The sequence below is a fragment of the Nuphar pumila genome, chromosome 17 (genome assembly GCF_984573655.1).
Source record: "Nuphar pumila chromosome 17, dmNupPumi1.hap1.1, whole genome shotgun sequence".
NCBI lineage: Eukaryota > Viridiplantae > Streptophyta > Magnoliopsida > Nymphaeales > Nymphaeaceae > Nuphar > Nuphar pumila.
This window is the reverse complement of record NC_143265.1, coordinates 78,022,166-78,044,495: the sequence shown is the minus strand read 5'-3', so window position 1 is coordinate 78,044,495 and position 22,330 is coordinate 78,022,166. Positions and strand designations below refer to the sequence as shown.

General features: G+C 37.7%; 1 protein-coding gene across 2 annotated transcripts in view; it reads left to right on the top strand.

Moving 5' to 3' along the window:
- The window catches only part of LOC149812347 (potassium channel SKOR-like), a 33,498-nt gene that overhangs the window by 4,537 nt on the left and 6,631 nt on the right, over positions 1-22,330 (top strand). For both annotated transcript variants that reach the window (XM_089992602.1, XM_089992600.1), the window contains exons 5-11: positions 4,430-4,654; positions 4,807-4,870; positions 5,406-5,745; positions 6,959-7,254; positions 20,300-20,380; positions 20,781-20,879; positions 21,426-21,647. In XM_089992602.1, coding sequence (XP_089848728.1) covers positions 4,430-4,654; positions 4,807-4,870; positions 5,406-5,745; positions 6,959-7,254; positions 20,300-20,380; positions 20,781-20,879; positions 21,426-21,647 — 1,327 coding nt within the window. The remainder of the gene's footprint in view (positions 1-4,429; positions 4,655-4,806; positions 4,871-5,405; positions 5,746-6,958; positions 7,255-20,299; positions 20,381-20,780; positions 20,880-21,425; positions 21,648-22,330) is intronic.

Sequence of the window (22,330 nt, the reverse complement as noted above, 5' to 3'; positions counted from 1 at the left end):
ACCACCACTGAATTAGGTGCAACTGAAAGATATCGAATTAGGTTTGCATAAGACACTCTTTTTCGCTGAGCATCATTATGAAGGTAAATTCAGTAGGCATTAAACTGAATGTTGTCTGAAAGCTGAAAGAAACTAAAATTTATCCAAAAGATGGAAGCATTAAAGGAGATGAGCTCAACTTGTTGACTATCCCGTAAGCATAAGACCCTATTAGTGCCATTAGAATCAGGCTGACTATAGCAGAGTTTGTATTTACGAAACCTTTTCTTTAACTGATCTCGAGAAGGGGGCTGAATTAACCATCGATGACAACTACCGGTTGTTGGGAATCAATCAAACGCCTCTGATCACGTTAAGTGGCCGGTTGTGCCCGACCACGGATATTCCATGAAATGTCTTTCATGGATCTTGAAATCCATTTTGATCATCAGAAGGCACGCCTTGATTATCCAATGTTGTACGGAAGAAATCATCCAACTGAGAAAGGTTTGGAGGTGCATGCAAGGCTAATATCTCATTAATTTGTTGTGATCGCCTTTTCTGTGGTCGGCTGTTAGGTTCCAATGATTCAACATGAAACCCCATCGAGAATCGAAGTGGCCTATTACAGTTCTTTTTACTAGACACCAACTTAGTACGAGTTCCTACCTTGGGCTCAGCAGAAGCTAGCTGAATGTTTCCTTGATAAGTTGCTTTAGGCGAAACATACAATGGGACAACTGATGTATGGGATGATGTAGGAAATTGCTCTATTGTTTTGTCGTGGTTGGCCAAAAATTTAAAACCAGGAGGGCTCTCAGATTCATCTTCTGATTCTCTTGTACATCAAAGTTAGATTTGGGCAGCAAAGTCAAAGGAGTCGAGTGAGGGCTGCGAGAGGAGCCACCTAGCCATGCACAGTTCTTGATATCATGATGAGACACAACCAAGGTGCTGGTCGAAACCTGGACATTCACCGGAACTTGTGAGACGGTTGTCGAACTAGCTGTAGTTGAACTGAAAATTTGAGTCTTAACAACTTGACTACGATGTTGTTCCTGAGCATTAGAAATAGGTTGAGACAGAACATTTGTGCCTATAGTAGAAGCACTTAGAACTTGAAAACAATTAGAATTATAAATAGTTGGGGTAGTGCCTCTGTTATGAATAGGATATTTGGATATTTTGACATTGTTTCATTCATCAGTTGTAGGTGCAGTTGCATGCGAAGAAGAGGGTCGAGATCTGCAAACTGTTGTAGAATGAAAAGTGGATCCACAATAAGAGCAACATCGCACCTGGCCTTCATAGATGACCTCTTGAGAAAACTTGCGCCCCGATTCAATCAGCACATCAATGAAAGGATGGGGTGTAAAGTTTAAAGGGACTTGAAGGTAGATTCTCGCAAAATATTTGTGTTGCATATTGTGAGTGTGAGCGTCCACCTGGTAGAGAGATCCATTGAGGTAATTTGCAACTCCTTTAAAAAATTTAGAATTCCACAGTTCAGGAGAAACCTGGGGGTCTTATCCAAAGTGGAATGGTATTTTTAAATCCAATTTTTACTCCATTCCGGGGGACCAATGGGCGTAGCTAGGGGGGGGCAGGACTGGGCTGTAGCCCAGTCCTGCCTCCCCAAACAGTTAAATATTTTTTTTTTTTATAAAAGCCCAGTCCTAGCCCTGCCCTGATTCCATATGAAATAGATTTTTATCCATTTTTTAGCCCAGCCCAGTCCTAGCCCAGCCCTTACTGCAGCAAATAGTTTGATTTGTCCATATGAAATAGATTTTTATCAATAATTGTAGCCATTTTTTATTTTATCTCAAAAAAAATTTTTTTCGGGGCGCTGCCCCCGAACCCCCGACTATCACACAAATAGTTTTTTTTTTCTTCACCCCTGTTTGCCCCCCCCCCCCCCCCCCTCACATGAATCCTAGCTACGCCCCTGGATTTACTACATGGGTTCTACCAGCAACACGCCAAACCCCACACTTCATAGCCAGTTTCATATCTCCTTAGATAATTTGATGAGGAACAAACCATTATTGTAAAAGGATATGCACAAGTCTTTTATGGAGGGCCAGAAGGAACTCAGCCTTTGAAAGATGAAGTCAAAATCTAGGCTTCTGCTATCCAACCCACCTGTAAACCCGACCAATAGTGTCCATTGGTAAGAAATCATTCTGTCATAATTGGAGGCAGGTATAACTAGTGGATTATCATCAGCCTTGTCAATTACCTATGAGAGAAACGTCAGATGCTTCAAATCGCTTTTCACCCTCTACTATATCTGTCGATGATCAATAAGGGTGGTCTGCTGAATGTTCACAGAGCTAACCGCACTTTGCACTCAAGAGTGGGTTTGTCCCCACCGAGGAGGTATCCCACGTGGTAACCAAGGTCCTGTGCCAAGCTAAAGGCTCAAGTTCGAATCTCTCTGTCTCATGGGGCTTAAGAGATATCTGGTAGGGGTCTGCCTAACCCCTGCTTACCTTTAAAAAAAATGAGTAGGTTTTGGTACCAACCCAAAATTTGGCTGGTACCACTTTTTCATGTGCATAAACTCTCCTCGAATACCAGCTTCCAACAGACTTTTAAGAGTGATTTTTTTTTAAGAAAAATATCGAACTTTATGGTAATGAGGACAAACGTATAAATAGCTAAATATAACTTTTCTTGATAAGCGACAAGCTTTTTATTATTTTGGAAAGCAATAGTACTGAAACACGTGCACTGACGTTACATTCACGTACAAAGCGAAAGCTGTGGCTTATGACAAAAGCTAAAGACGGTGAGGTTGAGGTTTTTTTTTAAAACTTGTAAAGCTATAAAAAATTAAAAAGTTCTGAGGTCACGCCCAATAAAGGGCACCTAAGCACTCTTCCTCTATTTTCTATTCTTTTTCCTTTTTCTGAAACTCCACCGGCTGCAAACCTTGAATGGAAGTTTCAAATAAAGCGCAACAACTTGTTATCACAAGATCCTTGATTTTAGCAGGTTTTTAGGTTAAAAAGTGATTTTCCAACGCCTCATAGCTGTCGTAGAGTGCTCTCCAAAATTTCCAAATTTTTTTTTATAATTCAAAGAAAAAAATCCTCTCATCATTGACCGTGCATTGGCTGGCCTCATACACCCAGCTTCGAACTTATGACAAAGGATTCCTCCCATGGGTTTCAACTTGTGATGTTCCATGAACTTGGTGCCATTCTCAAGTTGCCCCTACCGATTGATGAGCGGAGCCCATGTGGGCAAAAAGTATCGTCTTTTCGTTGCATTCAACTTCCAACTCCTTATTTCATATACATGGCATCAACACACGACCTTTTTTTTTCTCTTCTCGCTAGCAATCACCTTTTGGGTCCAGGTGGTAACTTGTTTCTCTATCAAATTTTAAGTCTTGGATTCAAATAAAAATTAAATAGCAAAAAGAGGAGAAGAAAAAGGTGGCACCTAGAACATCACTAAAGTTGGTCTATTTTTTATATATATATAAGGCCCGAGCCAACTGAGTTTTTGCTCCAAAACTGGTTCCATCAGCATTGAAATTGGCTTGAGAGATGGCACGAGGATACTCCAACTTGCCTTAATAATAACGTGTTTGTGTCCAGGATCATAGACCTAATCGACTGGCTCTGCCTTCCATATTTACGATCGCTGTCCTAGCAGCGTAAAATTCCAATGGCTTACCCTTCACCCCGAGGGAGTCACCAGAACCGTGTTACGTCTGACTCCAAGACCCAGTCGATCCACCAGTGTTCTGCCGAATCTGCCGTATTCCCACTTTGTGTGCTCCTCGATTTCAAGGAGGATCAGGCGCAATGTGATTGAACACTTTTAGGGCGCGTTTGTGTGTCAAAGAAAGTAGGTTGTTTTTCACAGAAATGCATTGACGGGTGTGCATTTTCGCAAGATACACAGTGACAACACAAACAGCAGAAACCTTGCTTTCCATGGAAAACTCTTGATGGGCATGCTATTTTACATGCGTTTTTCACAGAAGCGGTTTTCGTGGGGGTTCGATTCCATTTCTACGGCAGTGAAATCTACGAAAGGGGGTGCTGCCGTGACTTGCAATCTCTCCCTTGGTGTGTTGCTGCACCTTATTGCCCTCCATCATTACTTGGAACCCACAACTGACAGGCCCTATGGCCAAGATGGAAGGTGATCAGCTGCAACGGCACACTAAAAGTGTCCAATCACATTGCACTTGATATTTTTTCTCCTCGAGTCTAGTCGGATCATACGACTCGGATAACTCATCCGAGTCTCCGGTTCATTTTCCCTACACCCAACTTCTGATCCAGACGAATCGGTGGCGTGGGCACAACGCGGTGCCCCCTCCCCCGCCGAACTTTGCACCGCGGTCTACAGTAATGTTGTTACGAGCGAGGGGAATGAACGGGGGTAACTTGTTGCCTTACTATAGGTTGGTTTCTGTTTGAGGCAGATGGTATCAAGCATGGACGCAGTTCATACTCGTATGGGCCATCTACTCGTCCTTCTTCACGCCCATGGAGTTTGGGTTCTTCCGGGGGCTGCCCAAGAACCTGTTCTTACTCGACATTGCTGGCCAGATCGCGTTCCTCATCGACATTGTCATTCAATTTTTCTTGGCTTACAGAGACGGCCAGACATATAGGATGGTATACAAGCGTAGCAGTATTGCTATGAGGTTGGTGTTTCTCCTTACTTCCCTTCTACTGTGGTTTTTGCTGTGTTCTTGTTTTCTCCTTTTTCTGTTGAACTAATACGTGTTAGTCATGAATAATGATTGGTTTTGTAAGAAATGCTAATTTTCTCTTTTGTTTGGATTGTATCAATCAGGTATCTGAAATCCGGATTCCTAGTGGACGTTATTGGTTGTATGCCATGGGATGTTATCTATAGGGTAAATCTCCCCTACCAACTTTTTTCTTTTACCTTTTCACAGTTCTTTTGAACTATATTTGGCGAGCTAAACATAAAGACATTAAAATTCATACCAACTTCTTAGAACCCCAAAAAAAGGGGGAAAGAGAAAGTGCAAATTTGTATACTGCTTTCTTTCATTAGTAAGTTTGGCAACTATTTAAGTAGCCTGAAGGATGATCGAAAATTCATTAACTAGATATAGTTACCGAAAACATCACTGGTAGTATGCAACAAAATTTATGATGATGACAATATGCAACAAGATTTAGCCCCAGTACAGATGGAAACGTCAAAATAGCCGTCTAAACTAAAACTAGTATAGATCATGCACCATTTCACTCAATTTATGTGATATTTTTCTTTTCTTCCTCTCGCAATTTAACACCTTTTTGTTGCTCAACCTCCAAAATGAACCGCAAAAGGTTCTTGTGAAATATTCCTTTACTGTGTTTTTCAAAAGATTTCACTGTAAATAATTACACTTAGCAATGTGTCTTATGGTTTTTATCTAGGCCTGTGGTGATCGGGAAGAAGTGAGGTATCTCTTATGGGTTCGGCTAAGTCGAGTTCGTAAAGTGACAAATTTCTTCCAGAAGGTAGAGAAGGATATACGTATCAACTACTTGTTCACAAGGATAGTGAAACTTATTGTCGTGGAGCTTTACTGCACGCATACAGCTGCCTGCATCTTTTACTATCTAGCCACAACTCTACCAGCATCAGAAGAGGGCTATACATGGATAGGAAGCTTACAGTTGGGAGATTATAGCTATAAGAATTTTCGAGAAATAGATCTACAAAGACGCTACCTGACATCACTTTACTTCGCCATAGTGACCATGTCAACAGTTGGTAATTTCTCCCTTGCCTCTAGCTGTAAACTTGGTTTCTGACAGTCTCTACTTTCTTATATGATTCTATATTATGTTACCAACTACCCCAAAATATACATCCCAGAAAGATAACTTTGATGAATTCTTCAACAAAAGTTTCTTGTTCATAATGTGAAACAATAAATTTATTTTATTCTTTATCACTGTGATTTTATATGGGTATATGTGTGTGAACTGTCTGAAAATTCTGTGTTGCACTTCTTCTACCCATATTGTACCATGTCTTGGTGGTTATCCTAGTGAGATGTTACCACCGATGATAATCTTCTAGATGCTGTGTTACAAAGGTACTTGTGCAGGTATGGGGTACGAAAAGTGTACAAGGTTACAACATGGACATGTCTAAGAAGGACCGCACATGGCACGCATGCACACACACACACACACAAAGAGTACGTACTGTCACATAGAAAAACACACATTTATGCTATAGTTTATAAAATTCTCTACAGATGAAGCATAGATTGTATAGACTGTCAATTATGAACAATTATATCTTTAACATTGGGCATTTTTTATCCCACAAGGTGTTACCAAGTAGATCATCTCATAAAAATGATAAAATTGGTCGAGTCAGGTTTAAAACCTAGTTGACCCATATTTAAAAGTACCCAACCAGTACCCATGTTGTAAACTCAATTGACCCATTCCCAAAAGTATTTGGTACCAATACCCATGCGGACATGGTACGACATAGGTAGGATGGCAGTAAGAGTGCATGTGTTACATAGGATCCTACCAAATTGTATCTGGTAGAGTCACACTATCTTAATTAAAGGATCTTAGGTTTGTATTGGGGGCTATCCCCTATTTTGGTCATTCAGTTTCTGTACCTAGCTTCACATGTAGTAGGTAAAATTCAAAGTCATGACATGAAGTACCTTTTCCTAGGAGTCTCCTATTTATTTATTTCTAAGAATCATTGGATTAGTTTTCTCTTTCTTTTTGCTATGGCATGCTTTTTACTAATTCCTTTTTCAACTTCATTGTACGAAAAGTCTATCAATGTCTAGATATTTTGAAATGGATGTGGACATTTTAAATAGTGTGAAGCCTGCCATGATGGATCTCAGCTTCTGCATTGAGTTTATCTTAACTTCATTATGCGTTCATTTTCTTGTGCTAAACATAGATGAGATGGACTTCTAACTCATTCGCATGATTTGGTGCAGGATATGGCGATATTCATGCAGCCAATATCAGAGAAATGATATTCATCATGATATTTGTTTCTTTCGACATGATTCTTGGTGCTTATCTAATTGGTAACATGACTGCATTAATTGTAAAAGGTTCAAAGACAGAAAGGTTTAGGGATAAAATGACAGACTTAATCAAGTACATGAACAGAAATAGACTTGGAAAGGAGATACGTGATCAGATCAAAGGGCACTTACGATTACAGTATGAGAGTAGTTATACAGAGGCTGCTGTTCTTCAGGATATTCCAGTCTCTATACGTGCTAAGGTACTTGGAATTAAGTTTGATGAGCTTTCAGCTAAATAATAAACAGTTTAAACTTTAAACATTCTCTGGCAACAATAACTTATGTGAAAATCTCTACAAAAAGAGATTGTGTGTAACACCACAATACAAGAAATACAAAGAGTGCACAAAGGCACAAAGGAGAACACTCACAAGTGCACAAAGGCACGGATACACATGCACAAAAGCATGAAACAAAATGAACTTCAATTCATAAGTTCCCAAGAGGGGCTTTACAAAAGCATTGTTATTGCATATGCACTCACAAAAAAGGATGAGTTTACAAGGGCCACTAAGCCCTATTTATAATGCAAAAAGAAGCCACAGGGTGCAGCTCAATATGACTGTTGGAGCTGCACCCAACGGTCACATTTGTGACTGTTGGGGCAGCTCCAACAGCTGTATGGAGTTGTCCCTTTCACAACAGTCAAAAAGAAAAAAAGTGTAAAAAGAAAAAGGTGTAAAAGGCAAAAGTAAATAAAAAAAGAAAAAGTAAAAATGTTAGCCCATTAGGGTGGCTGACACCTATTGAGTAAAAGGACTGAAATACCCCTGATGGGTATTTCAGTTTACAGTTAAAAGAGACATAATATTTTAACACTCCCCTCAAACTTAGGTTGTCACGAACGAAAGTTTGCCAAGAAAGAAGTTAAATCTTGGAGAACACAGTGCCTTGGTGAAGAAGTTTGCCTCTTTGTATTTCTTGTATTGTAGTGTTACACACAATCGCTTTTTGTAGAGATTTTCACATGGTATCAGAGCAAGGTTGTTTGGAGAAAGAAATTGGTGTGATTCTTCTCAATATCAAGTGCCTCGGAAAACGTGCCTTCAACTTTTTGGTGATCAGAGTGGAGACTCTTCTTCATTCAATATTTTAGAAGATTACTACAACAAGAAAGATTTAAAATATTATTGTGGTACGCATTCTTTTCTTTCTTCTTTCCTCTCTAATGGGTGAGAAAGACTCCCATTTTTCTCTTGGTTTCAAGCTAAATGACAAAAATTATCACGTGTGGGCCGGAAATATAAAAGCTCACATCAAAGGGAAAGGGCTTTGGGGTTACATTCAAGGCTCGATTCCGGAACCAGAGCCTAAAATTACTTTGGTTAAAGAAGGGGAAATCAAAATCCTTGAGGGAGATGAAAGAACTAATGCTCTTGAGGAATATAGTAAGAAACATGAGGAATGAGAAATGAAGAATTTCAAGATTTTGTCTTGGATTTTCTCTTCCGTTGAGACAAGGATTAATGCCAACATTATAAAGTTTAAAAAGGCTTCTCAAGCGTGGGAGTATCTTGAGAAGATGTATACTTCTAGGTACTTGTCCCATAAGTATTATCTTCAAAAGAGAGCGTTAACTCTTGTTCAAGGTGATATGTCTATAAGAGAGTATTTTGCGGAACTCTCTTCAATTTGGGATGAGCTTGCCATGCTTGAACCCAAGTGGAGTGGAGAAGCCATAGAGCTTCGTCATAAGCAATTAGAAGAAGACCGATTCTTCAATTTTTTGAATGGGCTAAAGCCCGAGTTTGAGCAAATAAGATCTTCTCTCCTATCCTCTTTTACCTCTCCCTCTCTTGAAGATGTCTTAACTAAATTAAGTGGAGAGGAAACCCGTATGGGCATTAGGAAGCAAAATCCTAGTGTGCTTGCAATGTCCACAAATCAAGAAGAATGTGATGGTGTTAATGCCGTTTCTAGACCCGGTAACAATTTAAGAACATATAGACCTCCTCATTTTAAGAATCAAAATCAAAGTAATCAAGGAGGAAGAAGAGATTATAGCAAAATCTCGTGTCACTTTTGCAAAGAACCGGGTCATATCAAACCGGTTTGCCCAAAATGGAAGAAACTTCTAACAATGACAACTACATCTCAACCATCCAAAGAGTAATCTTTAAAAGAAGCTCTATCTCTCAATCAAATTGTGGAGGCTCTTCAACCTCTTCTAAAGGGAGCTATTTTCGGTGCCGCCGTATCCACCTCTTCTCCTCCAGGTAAAACTTCTTGGCTCTTAGATTCAGGTGCATCCTTTCATATGACCCCAAACATTTCATATCTTTCCGAGTATTCTAAAAATGTGTCACCTTCTTTTGTTTCGACCGCGGATGGTACTTCTCTCGAAATTAAGGGAATTGGAAATTTTAAAACCCAAAACTTCTTTATTCTAAAAATTAGACTTATACCAAAATTAAATTTAAACTTGCTTTCCGTTTCTCAACTCACGGACCTTGGGTGTAACATTCAATTTTCATCTAATAAATGTTTAATACAGGATCATCGATCCGGGAGATTGATTGGGGAAGACTCTAGGAAAGGAGACTTGTACTATTTGGACTTTATTCAAATTCCTAAAAACACCTTTTGTAATGTGGCCCAACATAAAGACATAAATGTTTGGCACAAGAAACTTGGTCGTCCCAACATTACCAAGCTATCCTATCTACATTTTGTTAAAGATCTTTGTAAAAATACTTTCTCTTGTAATGATTGTATTCTTGAAAAAATGAGAAGTATGCCTTTTGAACCAAGAACTATGTTTAGTACTAAACATTTTGAAATTATTCACTCAGATGTTTGGGGATCGGCACCTGTCATATCCAAAGGTGGTTTTGCTTACTATGTGATTTTTGTGGATGATTTTTCACGATATTGTTGGATATATTTTCTCAAACATAAGCATGAAGTTTTTTAATGTTTTAAAACATATCATATGGTGATAAAAAATCAATTTAATAGTAATTTAAAGATATTTAGGACCAATTCCGGAGGTGAATATCTCTTTAATGAGTTTAAGAAATATCTTGAGGATTGTGGCATTGTCCATCAAAGATCGTGTCCAAAGACCCCACAACAAAATGGTTTGGCCGAAAGAAATCATAGACATATCATTAAAACCACTAGAACCCTTCTCATTTCCCAAAATATTCCTAAACATTTTTGGACTGAAGCAGCTCTTGCTTTCGTCTATCTTATCAACCGACTTCCATCCAAAAATTTAGATAAAATTTCTCCATTTGAGATTCTATATGAAAAAGAACCCGATTATAATAGGTTGAGAGTTTTTTGTTGTAAGTGCTTTGTTCTTACCGATAAAAATGATAAACTCTCACCAAAAGTCATTCCTTGTGCTTTCCTTGGCTATTCGGAAACTCAAAAAGGATTTCGATGTTATGACTCTAAGAATGATAAATTATATGTTTCAAAGAATGTAACTTTTTTGGAAAATGATAGTGGTTTTGAAAAAAATGAATCTCATTTAGAAAATGCCGATTACTCCTTTCTTTTTTACCTTTTATCTAAGGATGATGATATCTCTAGTGATGATGAATCAACATATAATAGTGAAAATGAAATGGTTGTGATCAACAATAACTCTAACCCTTTTACCCCTCAAGAAGAAAATGTATCTAGAGAACCCATCACTTATTCTCATAGAGATAGAAGCACCTTTAGGAGTGCTAATGAACTATATAGTGAACCTAGTGAGACTATTTCCACTTATGATTCTCATCCTAGGAGAACTGAAAGAACTAGAAGGACTCCCTCTAGATTCGTATCTTTTGATTCTTTCTCTCCTAAATATCGAGCTTGTTTGAGTGTCATTCACTCTTATTTTGAACCAAAAATTTTTGGAGAAGCCAAACAATGTACTGAATGGAGAGAAGCCATGGAGAGTGAACTCAAAGCTCTTAAGAAAGCTAACACTTGGGAATTTTAATCTCTTCCCAATGGCAAGAAAACTATAGGATGTCGATGGGTGTTCAAGGTCAAGACTAAGAGTGATGGTTCTCTTGAAAGGTATAAGGTTCGTCTTGTAGCTAAATGGTACAGTCAAGAATATGGGATTGACTATGAAGAGACATTTGCTCCAGTAGCTCGTATGGTTACTGTCAGATGTCTTATCACCATTGCTTCAATTCGAAAATGGAATATTTACCAAATGGATGTCAAAAATGCCTTTTTAAATGAAGATCTTAATGAAGAAGTTTACATGGATGCTCCACCTAGTATGGAAATCTCTAAAAATAAAGTTCTTCGTCTTCGTCAAACTCTTTATGGATTGAAACAAGCACCCAAGGCTTGGCACGATAGGTTTAACAATGTAATGACTGAAAATGGTTTCACTTCATGCTATACTGACATTGCATTGTTTGTTAAGAAATCTGATGCAGGGATTGTTATATTATTGTTATATGTTGATGATATGTTAATAACAGGTGATGATATCAAAGGAATCAAGAACATTAAATCTATTTTGACTTCAAGATTTGAAATGTCATACTTAGGATTTTTGACATATTTTTTGGGAATTGAGGTTGCCTATTCTCAGAGGCTATTTTTTGTCTCAAACTAAACCTGCTTTGATACCATGTGAAAATCTCTACAAAAAGAGATTGTGTGTAACACTACAATACAAGAAATACAAAGAGTGCACAAAGGCACAAAGGAGAACACTCACAAGTGCACAAAGGCACGAATACACATGCACAAAAGCATGAAACAAAATGAACTTCAATTCATAAGTTCCCAAGAGGAGCTTTACAAAAGCATTGTTATTGCATATGCACTCACAAAAAAAGATGAGTTTACAAGGGCCACTATGGCTTATTTATAATGCAAAAAGAAGCCACAAGGTGCAGCTCAATATGACTGTTGGAGCTGCACCCAACGGTCACATTTGTGACGGTTGGGGCAGCTCCAACAGCTATATGGAGCTGTCCCTTTCACAACAGTCAAAAAGAAAAAAAGTGTAAAAAGAAAAAGGTGTAAAAGGCAAAAGTAAATAAAAAAAAAGAAAAAGTAAAAATGTTAGCCCATTAGGGTGGCTGACACCTATTGAGTAAAAGGACTGAAATACCCCTGATGGGTATTTCAGTTTACAGTTAAAAGAGACATAATATTTTAACAACTTATACAAATACATGAAGCCTTGGATTTGCAATTTTCGGGTTATCCTTGATTGCTTGCTTTTTTCCTGTCATTCGAAAATTTGTCAATTTTATATTAAGACCATGTGTTATATCTTTGGGATTGTAAAAGTGAAATAGTTAAATGAAACTGTGGCACCAGTTGGCTTTACATAAATTTGTCAAATTTGTATTGAGACCATGTGTTATACCTTCAGGATTGTAGAAGCTAAATACTTGAATGACACTCTGTCACCTGTTGGCTTTAATTTGTAGATGGTCTGGCCCAAACACGCCTATGCTTAGTATGTTTCTGTTGCAAGTTTCGTTCATTCATTCATGCTGAATGCTGTAAGCCTTGTTTCTGGAAACCAGCATGAATTGACAGAACAGAGTCTAATGATCCATAACTTACTGGTTGGTGCTGGCCTCCAAAATCTTGTTAGAATACTTTGTTAATGACATCAAACGGAAAATCTCCATTTTGCCTAAAACAACATCATTAAGCTGAAGAATTCTGTCTTGGTTTGAACACATGCCTGTTCTGCTTACTGTCCCTGTACATTTTTTTATTTCCATGTTGTGCCTGACTTCTCTCTTTCCTCAGGAAAACTTCAGTCTGTGAAAACTAAAACAGTTACTATTAATGACCAATTTTCATTGAAATGATCTTGTTGGTTATTAACCATCATTTTCATCGAAATTCTGCAGCCCAATACTGATGTTTTCCGTCCTACTAGTAATGTGCTTGTTGTTGCATGAAGAGAGAGAGAGAGAGAGAGAGAGAGAGAGAGAGAGAGCTGTATAAGAATAGGCAGATAATGTATTGGATTCAGGGATGCAAATTGATTTGCTGGATCCAATCTGATCCAATATAGTTTGACTGGGTCCATTCAAGAGTTCAATGTGATTGACTGGATGTAACTTGGTTTATTGGATCTCATCTGGTCCAACTGGGTCCATTAATGTCTATTGAGTTTAATATGATTGATTGGAACTGATTTAGTTAGCTGGATCCAATCAAGTCCAAACGGGCCCATTCTAGTCTTTTGAGTCAAATATGTTTGACTGAATCTAATTGGTTAACTGGTTCCAATATAGATCAGCTGGGTCCATTCAATATCCACCATGAGTGATTGTATCTAATTTGGTTAACTGGATCCTATTTGGTCAAACTGGTTCGATCAGGTGTCTAATATGATAGTAATGTGTTCGTAATTTGGTTAGATATATAGTTCAGTCCACTCAGGAGTCCAATCTGATTGATTGGATGTAATTTGGTTAATTAACTGGATCCAATCTGGCTCAATTGGGTTTATTCCGGTCTATTAAGTCCAATATGTTTGTCTGGATTCAAATTGGTTATGCATTTCAGAGGAAAGATATGACCTGGACGGTTGAAATCCTCAAGCTTTGAATCAGGGAGATGCAAGGGCCACAATGTCTTTTGCTCCATTTTTAGCAAATACCCCTGTGGTTTTACCTACTGACAACCAATATGGTGATTGTCTTAAAATAAGAATAGAGATTTCAATATCTTGAAACACATCATCTTTAGTTGTAACACATTTAAATGTAACTTGAAATGTAAGGTGCAGGGTTTAGCACCCTCATACAAATACCTGATACAAAAGCTTCCTACTTTCTTGTTCATTTACTTCAAGTTGTTAAAATATGTTGTAATTTCGTATATATATTTTATATATATAAGGTGATACATATACATATATTACATATGTATATGTATCTACCTATATATATATATATATATAATATATATATATATTGGTAAGGGTAGTTTAGGTGTTTTACACATATTCATTTTTGTGAATATGGTTTTGTATTTTTACCTTTTTTCTTTTTCTTTCATTTAATGCATTGTACTTGCATTGGGAGGGGCCCAACCCACTAGTCGTTGGACCCCTCCAACGGTCACATTTGTGACCGTTGGAGGGGCTCCAACGACTATGTGGAGCCCCTCCCAAGGCCTCTTAAAAGCCCTATAAATATGGGCAGCTCCTCTTGTATTTTTTCAAGGGTTTTGGGATTATAGCCCAACCTTTTAGTTGTTTATGAATCTTATGAGTGCATTTGCACATTTGTGATTCCGTGTGTTGTGCTTGTTGTGCACAAGTGTTTCAAGTGTTCTTGTTGTGTGTATGTTCGCACATTTATTCTTAAGGTTATTGCGTTATCAACTAAAGTATCTTGTTGAAGATACTTTTACATGGTAAGAGCCTCGTTGAAAAAGAAGAATTGCGATTCGCCCTCTCTTGCATTCCTCGAAAAACATGCCTTCAAGTTTTTTGAAATCAAAGAGGATCACCTTCTTTGAGCAATATTTTAGGAGCCTCTCTTGTCAAGGAAGACGCGAAAAGTAATTGAGGTACGTATTATTCCTTGTCTTCTTTCCTCTCTAATGGGCGAAAAAGACTCTCATTTCTCTCTTGGGTTTAAGCTTAATGGCTCAAACTATCATGTTTGGGCCGGTAATATGGAAGCCCATATTAAAGGAAAGGGGCTTTGGGGTTACATTCATGGATCCATACCAGAACCGGAACCCAAAATTACCGTTATTGAAGGAGGGGATATTAAGATCCTTGAAGGGGATGAAAGACAAAAGGCCCTTGAAGAGTATTCTAAAAAACATGATGATTGGGAAATGAAGAACTTCAAGATCTTATCTTGGATTTTCTCATCCGTTGAGACCAAGATAAACGCCAATATCATCAAATTTAAAAAGGCTTCCGAAGCTTGGGTATATCTTGAGAAAATGTGCACCTCAAGAGATCTATCCCACAAGTACTTTCTCCAAAAGAGGGCTTTGACCCTCCAACAAAATGACATGATCATTCGGGAATACTTTGCCGAATTATCCTCTATTTGGGACGAGCTCGCAATTCTTGAAACTAAATGGAGTGGAGAGGCAATCGAATTAAGGAACAAACAACTTGAGGAAGACCGGTTCTTCAATTTTTTAAATGGCCTTAGACCCGAATTTGAACAAGTTTGATCCTCTCTTCTCTCCGCTTTCACATCCCCCTCACTTGAAGATGTTATCACCAAGCTAAGTGGTGAAGAAACCTGTATGGGGATTGGCAAAAATAATTCTAGCATTCTTGTTACTTCCTCTACTCAAGAAGATGGTGAAATGGCTAATGCCGTGTCAAAACCGGGAAATAACATGAAGACCTATAGACCTCTTCATTTCAAGAATCAAGGTCAAGGAGGAAATGATCGGTATGGCAAAAGAGACTATAGCAAATTGAATTGCTACTATTGTAAAGAACCCGGACATATCAAACCTATGTGTCCTAAATGGAAGAAATTGATTGCAACGGCTATGGCATCCCAAGTTGAAGAACGACCTTCTTCATCAAGTGAGTCTCTTTCTCTTCAACAAATTGTAGAAGCACTACAACCTCTTCTCAAGGGAAGTACTTCCGGAGCCGCTATGTCATCCTCTTCCCCCGGTAAGACATCTTGGCTTTTAGATTCCGGGGCATCCTTTCACATGACCCCTAGCTCTTGCTCTCTTTCAAATTTTTCTAAAAATTCTTTTCCATCCTTTGTCTCAACCGCGGACGAAACATCTCTTGAGATTAAAGGAATAGGTAATTTTGAAAAACAAGACTTCTTTGTTCCAAAAATTCGTTTTATCCCAAACCTTAACTTAAATCTTCTTTCTGTCTCCCAACTCTCGGACCATGGTTGCGATATAAAATTCTCTTCTAATAAATGTTGGATACAGGATCGCCAGTCCGAGAGATTGATTTGGGAAGGCTCTAGAAGAGGAGACCTCTACTACGTAGATTTTCTTTAAGTTCCCAAGAGTCAATTTTGCAACGTCGTCCAAAACAAAGATATTCATGTATGGCATAAGAGATTGGGTCATCCCAATATTGTTAAAATCTCCTATTTGTCTTTTGTTAAACATCTTTGTAAAAGTGACTTTTTGTGTAATGAATGCATTCTTGGGAAAATGAAATGTTTGCCTTTTCCTCAAAGATCCATGTTTACGACAAAACCATTTGAAATTGTCCATTTTGATGTATGGGGACTGGCTCCGGTAATGTCAAAAGGAGGATTTTCATATTATGTGATCTTTGTGGATGACTACACTAGGTTTTGTTGGATTTATTTTCTTAAACATAAACATGAAGTTTTCTCAACTTTTAAAAGTTTTCACATTATGATTTCAAATCAATTTAATGGATGTTTTAAAATCTTTAGGTCCGACTCTGGAGGAGAATACATCTCAAATGAATTTAAAAGTTATCTTGAAAATTTTGGTATTCTTCACCAAAAATCTTGTCCGAAAACCCCTCAACAAAATGGGTTAGCCGAACGAAAGCACAGGCACATCATTGAAACAACTAGGACTTTACTCATTTCTCAAAACATTCCAAAAAATCTCTGGGCTGAGGCAGCCTTTACTTCTGTCTATCTCATAAACAGACTCCCATCGAAAAATTTAAACAAAATTTCTCCCTTTGAAAAACTGTACGATAAGGAACCTGATTATAGCAGGTTAAGGGTCTTTGGGTGTAAATGTTTTGTTCTTACTGATAAGAATGACAAACTTTCTCCTAAAGCCATTCCTTGTGCCTTTCTTGGCTATTCAGAAACCCAAAAGGGGTTTCGTTGTTATGATATCAAAAGTGATAAATTGTATGTTTCCAGAAATGTGAGTTTTTTGGAAAATATTAGTGGATTTGAACGTTGTGACCCTCATAATGAAAATATGGATTATTCCTTTTTATTTGATTTACTGAATAAAGACGATGATACTAGTGATAATGAGTCAGACCAAAGTAACCCAAATGAATTTGAAACTGAGGAAAACATCTCCTTGCCTCCTTCGTCACATCAACCTATTGATGAAGAATTACCTAGAGACCCTATCACCTATACTCATAGAGATCAAAACAACTTTAGGAGTGCTCTTGATAGATATAATGATGCCAGTCCGAGTGCCTCTCAGAATGAAGTGATCCCTTGTAGAACCGAAAGAAGTAGAAGGCCTCCTTCTAGGTTCATTTCCTATGACTCTTTTTCACCAAGATATAGAGTCTGCCTTAGTGCCATCCACTCCTATATAGAACCTAGAAATTTTGAAGAAGCACGAAAGTGCCCTGAATGGATTAATGCAATTGACAATGAACTTGAGGCTATGAGAAGAGCCAAAACTTGGGAGTTTCAAAATCTTCCTAAAGGCAAGAAAAACAATAGGGTGTAGATGGGTTTTTAAAGTAAAAACTAAAAGTGATGGATCCCTTGAAAGGTATAAAGCTCGCTTGGTTGCAAAAGGATATAGTCAAGAATATGGTATTGACTATGAAGAAACTTTTGCTCCTGTAGCTCGTATGGTCATTGTCTGATGCCTTATAACTGTTGCCTCTATCAACAAATGGAACATCTATCAAATGGATGTTAAAAATGTCTTTTTAAATGGCGATTTAAGCGAAGAAGTTTATATGGATACTCCTCCTGGAATGGAGACTCCTAAGGGAAAGATGCTTCGTCTTCAAAAAACACTCTATGGCCTAAAACAAGCCCCAAAGGCTTGGTATGATAGATTTAACTCTGTAATGATTGAGAATGGTTTTTCCTCTTGTTTTACTGACATTGCTCTATTTGTTAGAAAATCCAATGCAGGGATTGTAATTTTACTTCTGTATGTTGATGACATGCTCATCACTGGGAGTGACTCTAACGGAGTTAAGAGTATAAAATCTATCTTAAAAGATAAATTTGAAATGTCTGACTTGAGTTTTCTAACTTATTTTTTGGGAATTGAAGTAGCATACTCTCTTAGAGAATATTTCTTATCTCAAACTAAGCTTGCTTCTGAGATCATTGACAGGTCAGGTATTACAGATGAGAAGCTTTGTGAAACTCCTGCGGTAGTAGGAGCAAAGATGAAAATTGATGATGGGGTTCCCCTTTTGGATCCTACACCCTACAGACAACTTGTAGGATCATTGATGTATCTGAGTATTACCAGACCAGATATATCTCATGCAGTCCATACTGCAAGTCAGTTTCAGCATGCGCCTACATCCGTTCACATGAGTGTCATCTTACGAGTCGTAAGATACATAAAGGGTACTCTAAATAAGGGAGTTTTTCTGTCCTCTTCTTCTGACTTAAAATTGATTGCTTATACTGACTCAGATTGGAGAGGTGACCCAAATAGCCGTCACTCCACCACTGGTTTTTGTGTATTCTTAGGAGACTCACTAATATCTTGGAGATGCAAGAAGCAACAAAATGTGTCACTCTCCTCCACAGAAGCCATGACAACTACTACCATGGAGATTGTTTGGATTCATCAATTGCTAGAAGACATGGGGATTACAATAGAAGGGTCCACTAAGCTTTGTTGTGACAACAAGAGTGCAATCTACATTGCGAAAAATCACACCTTTCATGAGCGGATTAAACACATCGAAATGGACTGTCACTATGTTCGTGAAGCATATCTCAAAGGAGTCATTGATCTTCCTTATGTCACGTCCGAATATCAGTTGGCAGACTTCTTTACTAAAGCCTTGTGCGCTCCGCGATTCAACTTCCTTCTTGGCAAACTATCGGTCATCTTGCCCTAAGTTTGAGGGAGAGTGTTAAAATATGTTGTAATTTCGTATATATGTTTTATATATATAAGGTGATACATATACATATATTACATATGTATATGTATCTACCTATATATATATAATATATATATATATATTGCTAAGGGTAGTTTAGGTAAGGGTAGTTTAGATATTTTACACATTCATTTTCGTGAATATGGTTTTGTATTTTTACCTTTTTTCTTTTTCTTTTTTATTTTTCCTTTTTCTTTCATTTAATGCATTGTACTTGCATTGGGAGGGGCCCAACCCACTAGTCGTTGGACCCCTCCAACGGTCACAAAACGGTCACATTTGTGACCGTTGGAGGGGCTCCAACGACTATGTGGAGCCCCTCCCAAGGCCTCCTAAAAGCCCTATAAATATGGGCAGCTCCTCTTGTATTTTTTCAAGGGTTTTGGGATTATAGCCCAACCTTTTAGTTGTTTATGAATCTTATGAGTGCATTTGCACATTTGTGATTCCGTGTGTTGTGCTTGTTGTGCACAAGTGTTCCAAGTGTTCTTGTTGTGTGTATGTTCGCACATTTATTCTCAAGGTTATTGCGTTATCAACTAAAGTATCTTGTTGAAGATACTTTTATACAAGTATGCAGAAGAAATAAAAGAACAGAATCTTGTTTGCAATTGACCAAAATGAAAAATGATGGGAACACACAAGAGGTGATCATAAATGGGCAAGCGGCAAGCGCAACCAGAGAGCATAACTTTTTTGGGTGGTAGGCAACATTATCACCTATAATTAATGAAAATCACTTATGTTCTTGTTCATTATAGTAACAACTATGTTTTCATGTTGCTGAAATAACAAAGCAAAAACTAAAGTATTACATCCAACACTTGGTGCATGATAAAGGGTGGAGATCCAAATCTAATACCTAGTCAGTGCATAGGCATACCACTGATATTGTGAATGCAGTGCAAAGCTTCTTTTCATTTTCATTTTCATTTTCATTTTCATTTTCATTTTGAGACTCCATCAACAGAAGGTCTAGCCTCTCCAAGTGATCACCTTTCATGGCTACTCACATAATTCCAATGCCATGCTTTACAATGAAAGCCACTGTTTCTAGTGTCATCATGGAAGCAGACATTATGAGGCCGCCTCGTTCTCCCTGCTTTCATTGTCTACAACAATTCAGAGTGGTTTAGGAAGAAAAAGAACAGGGTAGTGCAAAACTGACCTTCCCTTGTCGAATATCCACAATGGCTTCTGCAATGGAGGAGAACCCATAGAGGAACAGAGAGAGAGAGAGAGAGAGAGATGGGAAAGAGTAACTACTCATTTTAAAGAGTGCTTAAAAAGTATTCAAAAATTTATAATTGGCTCCTTGAAAATAGCTGGTTGTCCTTGTCCGAAGCGATTGTTATTGTGCCATTCTATATAAAAGAGATTGGCCCCTCATACCTTTTGATTTATGCACTAATGTCATTTATGTTTCCCAAGTTTGTGTTAATGAGATGATCTTTCTGCAGATCTCACAAACTCTATACAAACCACTGATCGAAGATGTTCCTCTATTCAAAGGATGCAGCGCTGAGTTTATTAGTCAAATTGTAAGTAGCATTTATGCTCTAGATCACTTCAAGGAGATCAATTTAAGTAAATCAATCAGGTTGCAAGTGCCATATGTGGGTAGCTACCTCTATACATGCATACATAGTATAAGCATGTGAATATTGTCCTATAGGGTTGTACTTCTATCTTCAAGTAGCACTTGAATTTGAAATGTTAAATTTGTTCATGGTTCAGGTTGAGTATTTGTCACGAGCCATGTTAACCTTATTCTCTTGCTCTTAAAATTTTAAGATGTCTTTTTACCAAGCTATTGCTTGTGGGCTTTATTTGCATGTCTTAGATGTATTGATGGGGTACCATTCAGGCATTCATCAAATTATAGGCAAGATTCTTTGAAGGGAATGAGGTTTTCTTATACAAGACTTTCAACTGTATCAGGTTACCAGACTGCATGAGGAATTTTTCCTGCCTGGGGAAGTAATTATGGAACAGGGAAATGCAGTGGATCAACTTTATTTTGTTTGTCATGGGGTGCTGGTAAAAGTTTAAAACTTTTTATCCTTCTATTTCTTTTAAAGTTCCATGTGATTATGCTTATGAAATGAATTTTAGTCTTCAGATTTTTCTCTTTATATGTTTGGGAGATAATTTGATTCCATGTGGCCACAGGCATGTATATAAATGTTTTCCTAGCTGAAATTTTCTGTGTTTTTTCATCCATCCCGACTAGTGTGCACAGAAGCTGATGAACCTCATATAGCATATATGCATTCTTTGGGGGAGCATATATGTTGGAGTCCTTGTGGGCATGCATGGCATATTTGCATTTCATACAATTTGTCATTTTTTTATTTATGAAGTGTGGGGTTCAGTGTCTTGTTCTTGAGTCAGACTGTTGTGTATTACTTTAGTATTACTTTGCAGTTCGCATGATGCATTGATGTTGCAATGGCTTTTTGTTTGATAACAGTGGTATCTGAAACTTTTTGTCATCCGTTATATTTAGATTTTAAGTTCCGATGCCTACTTGTATGATTGTATCACTTTATTAAGGTTCACATGATTTTTTTTCTTTCGGTACAGGAAGAAGTGGGCATAGGAGAAGATGGATCAGAGGAAACCATTTTGCAGCTTGAACCTAATTGTTCTTTTGGTGAAGTTTCCATCCTCTGCAATATCCCTCAACCTTACACTGTCCGTGTCTGTGAATTATGTAGACTTTTGCGTCTTGATAAGCAGTCTTTCACGAATATCCTGCAAATTTATTTCATAGATGGGCGGACAATCTTGCGCAACCTTCTTGAGGTAGATATTGTGTAGTAATACACTTTAGAAATTACATCTCACTAAAACAGTATTGGTAAATTATAACTTTTTGTTGTCGACTTTAAAACAAGCATTCATAAATTTTCTGGAATTCACTTTATAGATGGGTAGATGATCCTGAGTAACTTTCTTGATTTGATGTCTTTGTCTTGTAATGTTATATATATCTTAAAACTCAGTGAAGTAAATTGTGGTAACATCTAGCAGCTTTATGGTTCTATCTTTTTCAATTTTGGTGTTTAGCTTAAATGGTTGATTATTGTAACATAGTATCTTACTTCATGTCCTCCTCAAAGTCACAAGTTTCTGACATGTGGTTATGTTGTGAGCAAAACTATTTACTATTGTTGCCATTTTCTTCTTCTTGATCAATGTCTTCTCCTTTCATATTGCTGAAAGATGGTCAGAATTTGCAAGGGCTTAAAGGTCAATTAGTCATTTTGAAAAGGAACATCTCTGTTTTTTGTTGGTTTTAAAGCTTATATGGTTCTTTGTTGGGATAAGGTTTGGGCTCCATATGATATGACTTTATGGCTATGTAATATTTTTGAAGGTATAACCCTCGGACTCATAATTGTCACCAATCTTCTACTACCTTTAGTTAGTGAATGACAAAATGTAAAAGGAGAAAGGTGGCTAAGAAATTTTGTCTTAAAAAACTG